Source organism: Xiphias gladius, chromosome 17 (assembly GCF_016859285.1).
Source record: "Xiphias gladius isolate SHS-SW01 ecotype Sanya breed wild chromosome 17, ASM1685928v1, whole genome shotgun sequence".
NCBI classification, from domain to species: domain Eukaryota; kingdom Metazoa; phylum Chordata; class Actinopteri; order Istiophoriformes; family Xiphiidae; genus Xiphias; species Xiphias gladius.
In genome coordinates, this window is record NC_053416.1 from 11573375 (window position 1) to 11585000 (window position 11626).

The 11626-nt window shown below is 39.2% G+C and overlaps 1 protein-coding gene across 2 annotated transcripts in view; it reads right to left on the reverse strand.

The window, feature by feature from the left end:
- Window positions 1–11626, reverse strand: part of gabrg2 (gamma-aminobutyric acid type A receptor subunit gamma2) — a 48353-nt gene that overhangs the window by 28739 nt on the left and 7988 nt on the right. For both annotated transcript variants that reach the window (XM_040150338.1, XM_040150337.1), the window contains exons 2-4: window positions 9460–9599; window positions 3718–3785; window positions 400–620 (exon numbers count right to left, since the gene is read on the reverse strand). In XM_040150338.1, coding sequence (XP_040006272.1) covers window positions 400–620; window positions 3718–3785; window positions 9460–9599 — 429 coding nt within the window. The remainder of the gene's footprint in view (window positions 1–399; window positions 621–3717; window positions 3786–9459; window positions 9600–11626) is intronic.

Consider the following 11626-nt stretch of genomic DNA (forward strand, 5'->3'; position numbering starts at 1 on the left):
ATTTTCAGTGCTATCTATTTTTTTTCTGCTTTGTTCACTTGACAGTACTAGAATTACTGTGTTTGTTTATGTAAATAGATTTTGAACTCTCTGTTATCTTAGCTATCATTCCAACATAGGAAAACAAAGCTTTTTTCCACCAAATTTGTAATTAGAAGCACTTTGTCTTATGTTTTGGTTCAGAAAAAATAGCATTAAAACAGGATTCAAAATGGCAGAGATAATGACAATTGACAATCTAATCTTTTCAGTGTGATAAAACTGTAGTGACAACTGGTAAGTTGGATAATTCAGCCACCCAGTCAAACAATCAATCAAGCTGTGGCTCAGAAATGAATGAGAAACATATAAATTAGCTCTCTTACTAATAACTCATCTCTTGCATCCCCTGCATTTTACCTGAGGGTGTAGAGTATTCGACCATCATTCCAGATTCTAAGCATGCGATTGGGTGTGGTGATCCAGTGAGCATCGGCCTTCTTCGAGTTGCGGAAAAAAGTATCTGGGATCCAGATCTTCCCAACCATGTTGCTGTTGAGACGCAGCACCTTCATCGTGCTGTTGAATTTTAACCTTCTGTCATACCAGGTCTGGGCAAAAAAGATGTCGATGGTGTATTCCTGACGACACATAAAACACAGTTTCACTCGAAATTGTTATGTTTAACTTCAGTTTAAATGCCGAACGTGCTTTATGTAACGCACCAGATAAAAGTCTGTTTGTCAGGAAAAACCTTGCAAACAGTATTGTTTGGAACCAGTGCTGTCACCGATGTGCAGCTTTTAACTGTGAGATGCAATGAGATCAAATCAAAATGTGGGTTCCACAAGCACTGCTCTTTTTCTTCTGTCTGAAGGGAACTTTTCTATGCCAGTGGAAACTTAATGCTTGAACACATCTGAGGGTACCGTCTGCTCAGAAAAAAATTGTGTCTATTATGCCAAGGAGTCCCTTTGTCCCCACTTAAGAGTTCTGTTGAATAAAGACTATCCTGATGGCCTCAACCTGAAAATTAAATGTTCAGCAGGACAATTAATAATTCCCATTGTTTGGCTCAAGTATTATCTAACCTCATAATTTGCTGTACTGGCAGCTCTTTGTCCTGAGCCTAACAAAACCTTCTGTCTCCCATTCAATCCTTGTGAAGGCTGTTTTAGAATATACATATGAGGGATGAAAAACATAGGTGATAGAGGCCTGGGCAGAGTTGAAGAGCTAAGAGCACAGATGAGATGTGGCATAATGTTGCAGGGAAAGGAGAGGTAGCGAGGGATAGGGAGCTACCAGTTTTTCTTATTTATTTTGTTACTTGGAATGGTTGAGCCCTGAGGTTCAAAGTGAAGTACAGCAATGAGAGAGAGAAAAAAATCTGGGGATTTGTGAGCAAGAGGGCATAGAAGCATTAACTTCCTGACAAAGCTTAGCCTGACAATAAAGCCAAAATCCATGCCAAAGAGTCCTAAACAAGATTTGAAAAACAACATTTTCACTAGGCAACATTCTCATCCTTTCAGCATCATTTTTTTTCACAAAGGACAGATAGACAGTTCAAATCCAATGATGAGAGAAAGATTGAATGCCTTAGGATCTTCATCTGGGCCCTGCTTAGTGGGATAAACATCTATTTTTTTTTCATTAACCTATATATGGTCGTGGATCGTTCACAGAATCACACTTAATTCAATTCAAACAGTTGCACAAAGCTAAGAACTACTCCTCTCTTGTGACTAACAAATCATCAGTTTATGACCCCTTGTCTTCTTCAAACCTTGATCATTCTCTTACTCTTTGATCTCCTCTCTGCCAGTCCCCCCCATTAAACTCACGAGTTGTAACTTTGCCATATTTCAAGGATTCCTAACGCATAATTAAGAATTCAAAATTGTTTTCATGCTCGGAAGCACACCCCCACGCCATTGGTTTATTCTCTGCTCTTCAGAAAATCTACCATCCTCACCACATTTGTCATGTCAACATGTGAACGCACTGCCCCAGCCATACCGATTACATATGAATGCAAAACAATCAGTCAACCTTTCATGTCAGCAGCATGCCCTCGTCACAAACACACGCACACACACAAACACACACACACACACGCCCATCCATGCATGCAGACTCCCTAATGTGAGCACAAACACATCTTCTAACTAATCCCATCAATGCTTCTCTTCCAACTTCACTGTGACCGTGGGTGTGACAGTGGGTGTTTTAGCCAAGACTAAGTGAAATGGAATGCCACTACCATGTAGAGCAGATTGCTCTGCAGAATTACAATCGAAGTGGGGTCTCAGCAGTGATGTGTAACAGAAAACAATGACACATAAAAGAATGCCGATGTGAGTTTTGCGATACACTCTCAATTTATAAATCTTTCTTTCTCTCCCACAAACCGTTTTCCTTACCACTATCAGATACCCAGCTCTGTCCTATTTTAGTCATCACTGGAGCATGGCACCTAAATATTCCATTACTACTGGCATTGTGTTATTTGTAACTTAACCAGAGGTAATCAAAAAACAACACGGAGTAGAGTCTTTCTCTCTCAATCTTATAGCCGAAATTCAGGATTTCCAACACTTTTGACTCTAAAATTTTTCTTTTTATTAATAAGAAAACACTGATTAGTTTTTTGGCAGCAGGTTACGTACAAATAACCAGTTCTCCCACTCATTTTATCTGAAAATGATGTGCACCTTTGTCCAAGTAACATAACAAATGCTACACAGACTTGGCTTTTCAGTAATAAAGTTGTTAAAAAAATGTATTGTATTTACTCTATTTGTACTTTAAGAGTTGTATTAAAAAGCATACACTAGAATGATAACAAAAAATACCAGATCCACAGTCAGATACTGACAGAAGCTATTACTGTACCAATACTGAATACTTACTGGATAATAACATAATTGGTGCATATCCTTGTTAATAGCAAGGTTAACATATAGCATACTATATCACAAGGCTGCAAGGTTATTTCACTGTTCTTATCAACTATTTGTAAGAAAAAAAGCTTTCATTTGCACATTTTCACAAACACAAATGTTTATAGAAAATAAACAACATTGAGGTTGTTGAACATAAATAAATTTAGCGCAACCGGGAAAGAATTTTAATCTGTCACTCTACCCATAACAACAGACAGAAATGATAAAAAGCCTTAAAAAATCGAACTAGATGAAAGGAAAATCATAAATTATTGCATCTTTTTGAACAAACCGCAAAGAGCTTGAGTGCAAAGTGAGAACATTTTAGGATTTTCCAGTGCAGAGCCATTTGCAATGTGTAGAGCAACACAACTGGTTAACTGTTAATCAGTATATTAATTCAAAATTACAAGTACTGCAATCAAATGAATGAAATGGACCACATTCATCCACTGTGGTGCAAAGGCCAATGTGGTAGTTAAGTAGCTGATTGACACCTGCATTGTGTTTCTACAATACAAGGGCAGTGGGGCAGCATAGTGATTAGACTGACCAGCCAATCCTCCATGACAGCAAGCATCTGCCCTGTTGAAGTATGCTTGACCAAGACACTAAAGCTCCAGAGAAGAGAGTTATTCTCTGGATCTTTATACTGTCACCTCCCTGAGGATGGAGGCAGGCCAAAGACATACTTGGGAAGAAATTATACTTCTTTAGTCATACATTCAGTATCAGGTGGATTATCAATAACAGGGATGAGACATTAACTACAAATTCCAGTAGTACTCACCATATTGATGGCATTTACTGGCCCAATGCTGTTGACAAACATGTCTGTGTGGATCACTGTCGGTTTGACTGCAAAGAAGCACAGGGAAATCCAATTTGGAGATGAGCAATTATCTATCATGCACTTACACAACAAGTTTTACGTTGTTCTTCAATTTTGTCTGTATCATCATCATCAAGAAAACAACAATTCCCTGTTGTGAATGTGTGAATACAAAGTTGCTGGAAAACATCAATGCTCAGCTAGTTTTCAGTAGATAAACATATTACAGTAAATGATGTCTGATACACACCTGATAGACAGGCATAAAAGGAAATCAGGCAAAACAAACTGTTGAATTCCCACATGAATAATAATAATAATAATAATAGTAATAATAATTTTCATAAATATAACACAAAGGCAGTTTTTTTTATCTTTTTGACCCAAGAACACTCATCCCAAGAAAAAAAACTGGGATGGAGGTTTCAACTCTTGTCACTGTAAAAGCTTATGACATTCCATTCACTCCATTCAAGCATATACAGTAATTTACCTTATTTATTAAATGAAATGGTCCCATTTTACATTTTAAAACATTGTATTACATTATCAGGATTTTACCAGGTCTAGAATACGTATAATAGTGCTGATGACACAGAATCCTGCCTCAGATTTTCCTTTGTCTGTGATGAGACTACATTCGACTTCCTCTTCCAACCAGCTTCCTGCCATGAACCACACACTTTTCTGTATTTACGGCCAAACTCCTGACCCATTTACCAGAATACCTTTGTGCCCTGGGCAACATCGCATCCATCCCTTTTTCTGTCCTTCCATGCTTGAGGCCTGTGAGTTCCTCTTGATAGTGACTCATTTTCTCTCTTTTCTCACAGACCTGCTGGTGTTTGCCTTGCGCTCACGCAGAGATGCACTTGTTGGTTAGTGTCTCGTTTCTGTGCCTCATAAATATTCTAAGTTGACAAGATTTGAGGAAAGATTATCATTTTTAGACCAAAAGAGATCACCAAACAAATGTACCGCATAACTTTGGAGCAGCAGCTACAGTGGAAACTATTAAATGTCAGGTTTTAATTGAGGATAATGGTGCGATATGTAAGTTTTTGGAATCGCTACATAGCCAACTGTTTACTGTCACACTGTCACAGCTGTGTTGTCCAGAAGAAATGCTGCAAGTTCAGCATCAAACTTCGTTCCGTTACTCACCAAGAGCTGTCTCCAGCGGTGGAAAACACCAATTTTAACTCTTGTTTTGCTTCTATTTCTATTACTTCTTTTCTTCCACTGAAGTTAGCAGGCTAACCAGCTAGCCCTAGCCCGTCCTGTCTCGTAATACCACTGTGTGACTGTGAGTCAGTGTAGCCTCCAGTTGGCCCTCAGTCCAACGTTAGAGGATGAAGAAGTAGTGCTGTCCAGAGGGTTCATTCTAACCTCGTCTTGTAAACGCTACGTTGGCTGAAACTCTTGGAAAGCAACCATTATCACCATAACCACCTGCTCCCAGCAGAGAACCACATTCAGTGGCAGAGAAACCCTACATATAGAACCTTTAAGGAAAATAGTACACACACAAATAGTTGCATGTATGCCTTCATGTAGATAAATGAATTATCTCTGCTTGTGCACCTGCATGTGTACATCTGTCCACCGCGTTACACTTCTTGGTGTCTGCTGCCTATCCTGGTTTGGTGAGATGGAAAACCAGATGTCAAACGAAGTATGTCTGAGGAAACTGGACAACTTGGTGTCAAATGGACCTCCATGCTGTGTGAGATCCTCTGAGTCAGCCTGGATCAGCTTCTACACCTTGCTATCTAATGGGCATGCATATGGATGAGTGGACGTTATGTCTGAGAGGAGAGTCAGGTTAAGACTTACATGGCCGCGAGGCTTGATGTGAGAGCTATAGTGAATGTGAGAGATAGACAGAGGGAGTGAGTGCAGGTTTGCATCCATTTTTCGGGCCCTCCAAGGCATACATCAATGTATGTGTGCACCCCCACTCTTCACACACACAAGCACATGCATAAACAAACTCGTACGTAATCACGCACAATGCTCTTAATGGTCTTAAGCTTGATCTCACATAATGTTCTCAAGAATTAAGTGTTGCTTTTGGCCAGATATATCATTGAGTGGCCATGAATAATAATGCATATATTATCACCTTAGTATTATTACAATTTATGTGGACTGAAAATGAGATGCACAAAATATATATCCCTGGACCGGATTATTAGCCCTATCACATATAAAGTTATGGGCATGGTATAAGTAGAAGATAAAAACAAAATTAATTGTCTTACTTTATACAGCCAACTGGAAAGTGTATGTCTTTCATAAATGCACAAATAGGAGCCAAGTAAAAAACAGTCCAAGATGCCAGTGAACATGAAGTGGCTGTGCTGAAACTTCTAACTTGCTGCCTGAGACAATATAATTCATGCCAATACACCCACCACAGTCTTCCTGGTAAAAGGCTGATCGAATTAGCTCATAGACTCCAAATGACCAAATGCATCACCATGCATTACCAATCATTCAGACTTGTTCATTAAATTAATTAAACTCACTGTACTATAACTTCATGCCCTTGCTGTCACTCTTTGTATTTGAGAACGCTATGAAATGTCTTCTATGCTTTCTAAAAGGCAATGACCTTGATCCATGCTATGTATGTATTATGAATTAAGAATGAGGGATTTTCAAGTTCTTTCTCTCTCAATGTCTCTGTCCCATTTGCTTCAGTTTTCATATGTACAGCAGACTGCAGGGGCATTAAAATGAAATGACCATCACAATTGACTTCAAAGGGAAACTGTGGCACAATCAGCTATGAATCTACATCCATAGCATTTCAGTGCTCTGAGGAGTGGAGGGGAAACTTTGCTTTGCCTTGGTTTGGTTGGTTTGTTGATTGGTTGGTGGCTTGGATGACAGTATAGCCAGCTAATTATAACCCTTCTGTAGCTGTGTAACTTGGCAGCAGCTGGAAGATCAACGCTGAGAGAGCGTGATCATAGCGCGTTTGAAGATGATGGTTGAGACGGTGGCAGCCAGTGCCCAGCTGCGCAGCAGCTCTCTGGGTTGAAGATGCACCTCAAAGCAGATCTGAGCTGCTCTTCAATTTATAGCCAAAGCCCACTTCTAAAGTGTTGTGAATAAAGATGATGCCCTTCATGAAATGTGTCACATTTTATGTAGCATTGCACATATTGTACAGTATATGGAGAAACCATAAAAGCAGTTGAGTGTAAGGGATTCACAGTATACCCCACCGTTACTCAGCTGCTTTCATCTTGTGCCATCATTTATGTTAATTCATTGGTCATGCTTTAAAGCTGCATTAGGTCAGAAGCGGTTGGAATCAGAGGGGGGGGGCAGAGAAATTACCTCTTAGTAGGAGATGTGAAAAAGAAATTGATAAGGAAGCACATATACTCTGTCCTTAGGTCAACAGTGGAGTGAGCAGCGGCAAACACCACAATGCATTCCAAATTGGGTGAAAACGGGAAAAAAACCCAAACAAAACTATATATGTATATATATAATTTAATCTCCAGAAATCATGTAATATTACATAAGTTAACTGCTTAAATGCACAGAATATTACCATTTAAAGCTGGCTCATCCGTTTGTGATCACTTGTTTTGGCAGAGATACCCAAAAAAAAAAAAAAAAATCAATATTTTCTGCTGCTTTTTAGGGTGCAGTCGTACATTTCATACTCTTCCAATGGGTATGCTCCACCACAAGACACAAAACTTAATTTTGGAAAACGAGATAAATGTAAAGTGTCACAACTGTAACTCTTTTACAGGCTGATAGGACTGAGGCATTTTTTCTAAATTACCCTTGCCATTTGTATCTTGAATACAGCACTAACCCGTGTCTCCCAATCCAGCATGAGCACTACAGCCAGTGAAGAAGCAGTTCACTGCTAGAATATAGAGTGGTTCCTCTTAATCTTGCCATAAGAGTATGTGACAATGTGTGACTTCAACCAGTTTTCCCAGGAATACTGACCCCATGAATCAAGTATTCAAGTATACTGAACACCTCCTCATTATGCACTTGCAGATGGACGTGACAGGTGTTGGGATATATGTGCACTTGTGTAGACAAGGGAGCCCTGCCCAGCTGTCTGTCAATGTGAGGGGAGTAAATTACTTGTCTACATCTCACATCAAAAATACAAGGCTTGCAGGACTATGACAGACTGCTATTCCGACCATAACACGTTATGCATGTACATAAAAACAGGTACACACACTATATAATAAGCCTGGCTGCCTGTCAACACGTGGCACAAACACACACACAAACACAAACACACACACACACACACACACACACACACACACACACACACACACACACACACACAGAGAGAATGGACACCGGCAAATGCATGCAGACACTTTGCACCTCCCAGCATGGCATAATAGTGAACTGTGTGCTGTGTATATTACATCTTCTGTGTTCAATTTCTACATCCTTAATGCATTGAATGGATATGCACAGGCCATCCAGCTACTGCGCAGCTGGCCTGCCATTTTCATTTCATGCCATTAAAGAGTCATTTATTTTTTACAATTTTACAATTTGCCGCAGAGATGTTCAGATATGCACCAGATGGCTTGACTAACATTATTTCTAGCTACCACCAGAGGTTAAGCAAGTCATGAGTACGTCTTAAGTCTGAGCTGTGAAGTCCCAAGTCGAGTCCAAATCCCGCACTTTGTGTTTTGAGTCTTCATCAAGTCATGCAGCCTTCACCAAATTCAATGCCATTGTAGAGTACTATGGGTAATACTATCGTAGACTTACAGCAATAATTAATGCTTTTCAAAATGTGTAATTACTCCTTTCAAATAAACTAAACATAACATTTAAGTTCAAACTGATCAGGTGTTCCTTAATATGCCATTCCTGTGACTAGGGTTGGTATTTAAATGCATTTTATCAAATCTCAATCAGTTTCAAATCCAGGCAACAAACACTTTTCATTGTGGCCCTTTGGCAAGTAAATAGCAGTATTAATGGTGACTAACTACAGGTGATATAATCTGCCACTGGTGATGTGTAATTTAAACTGGAAAAAGTAACGGTCAGTGCCAGGTAAGAATGAGAAGCCTGCCGAAAATACCCTCCCGTTGGTGCAAGGTTACTGGCTGCTATCGAAATGAATTAAAGTCTGTTATCTGTTTTCAGCAAAACAAGGACCTTTTCAAAGTGTTTGCACTTGAGGAGGATATGAAGTGAATCATAGCCATTGGGCTAGAGTCAAGAGAATGCATTAATCACTAGTGTTAAAGTCAAACTGCAAGTCTTTTTTATGTAAACCGAAGTTTAAAGTCAGATTCACTCGAGGCCAAGTCATGTGACAATTTTGGGAATAATTACTCTGTTAAGGAAGCATTAAGGCTTAAAGACAGGTATACTTTTGGGTTGGTTAGCTTTGATTCAGCGTTTAAGGCTTCACAACGTTGCACAATCACGGATTATTTGTCTGCAACTAGTGAGAAGAACGCAGGCTTCAAACAGACCCTTCTATAAATCAGCTGACATCACAGATTGTACGTCCTTATTTTCTCAGTTAATGGGTGAAGTGCATGTGTATAAGTATGTATGTTAGTTAACAAGCGCATTTATGTGTTTGTTTTTGGCAAAGTTGATGTGGGTTGTATATCTTTGGGATTCTGTGACTAAACAGATCATTTGTGAAAATTCAGTGCCCACCTCCGATGTCAGGTCTGAGTTTGTTGTCATATCCATCTAGTAGGCTATTTAGGATGTGTGTGACGTCACTCTCGTACACTTTGGGAGTCAGCACCCACGTCTTATTAGACACCTCATCATCGTCATCAGTTTGGAAGGAGCTGCAGGGAGGAGAGAGAAAAAAAAAATGCAGGCAATCAATAATTTCTATTAAAAGGAGAGCAAGCAGTTTCTTTCCTAGTTTGCTCTTCTTTCTTTACAAAGAAATGTTAGGAGATGAGAGACACAGCGAGTGACAAGTCCTTTGAAGATCTCAACCCAAGGTCAGGAGAACAAGTTGAGAACATTTTCAGGGCTTTTCATCATTGCTAGACACACTGAGATTAATCTTCCCTTTCCATTTTGTCTCTGTTATTTGTCACATATCCAGTGCAAATTCCGTGCAACACTTGTTGAAAAAAATTCAAACTGTAAGGTATTCATTAATAAAATAATCACATTGTTTTTGTGTTCTGCCCTGCAAATCAGATGTCTAAATTCTAGCAGGAGTGCCATCTTGACCATAGACTATATTGTAATTTACAAAGAGTTGGCTATCTCTTCAACCACGCCTCTTTAGTTTGATACAAATGGATACTGTTATCAAATATTTTGAAATTAATCCAAATCTAGGAAAATTTAGGGCATAGTGTTTAAGTGAAGAACCCACCGATATTTCAAGACCAGTCCCATCATGCATTTAGAGCACATCAGATAAGACAGAGTACAAACAAACGCTGTGTGCTATCTGATGTCTGATGAGATGAAAGGGCTCAAATTATTTGCTTTTTATCTTTGCATTCCCTGCATGGAGATGACATCTGGATTTTTTTCGTAATCCCATGGTTCTCAGTCTCACTGTTGCCATAGAATACTTTTACGAGATGCAAAAATTACAAATGTGAAAACCAATCACAAACCGAAAACGACACAAGGCTCATATGCTCATCTAAGAGGATACATCATAGACATATAGAGAGCTTTTGGCTGATGAAAATTATGTTGTCTCTGAGGGAATGTGCTATGAGATGATTTGAATGAGATCATTCAACTTTTGAGTTTTACACTTTTCTTTGCTTATTTTCATTGGAACTTACATCAGTGCATACAAGTGTACATCACCACACCAGCTGAGAGCCACTATTGTCTACGTGACAAATCGGTTTAAGCATTAATTTTGTCATCCTGGAAGCGTTATACACCCCTTTTCCCCATTGGGAAGTGTTTCTAACGTTATAGGTAATATTATTAGATAGTCAGCAGCTATGTTAACATTGGTCATGTAAGCTCACCCTAGTTTAGGTGGGGGGCTGTTGATGAAGGGCTAGATAAATCAGAACCTGGACTCAAAATACTAATTACTGTAAAAGTACAACTACAGAACTGAATTTCAAATTCTTCCCACACCCCAGACCCCCCAACACCCCTAACCCAACCCAACCCATGAGATATTTAGGCAAATGTAAGAAGTTTTGTGAGAGCTGGAAAAGAGAAGCCAATTTTCCTTAGTTTACTGGCTCATCTCAGATGTCTCAAACTGAAAGGATAATGTTGTCTAAAGAGCCCACGACCACAAATACTACCACAGTGGACCAATAAATGTTTTCCTGCTCTCCCACAAACAAGTATGATCTTGGTAAATGTCTGGAATGAAGATGTATTCTTTGTTACAATATATCTTTATATCTTTTCCACATTTGGGACCTGAATAGGACGCATATGAGAAACTGTGATAATGTATCAGGGGCAATTAATATGCTGACAACATGCTGCCTGGCGTATGACTATGTCAGGAGACCTAGCACTACATAATGTTATCTGCAATAAGAGGGAAGATTTATGCCGCCAGTGGGCAGGGATAAGATGTGTATGTGCTCTCTGTGTGTGAAAGAACAAGAAGACTAGACCAAAAAGCATGTACGTGATGTGTGTTTGTTTGTGAAAGTGACAGATTTACATACATAAACCACAGACTGAATTTGTGCTGCATCTTTTCAATTCATTTATGCTACCACAATCTGTGTGTAATTAGTGTATGATTTACTAAGGCAGCAGTTTATTATTCAGTGTCTGGGACTGCCTTCTAGACATGTTTTGTGCATGAAAGGAGAGTTGAAAAAATGTTGAAATGTGGAAAAAAGTTTAGTGG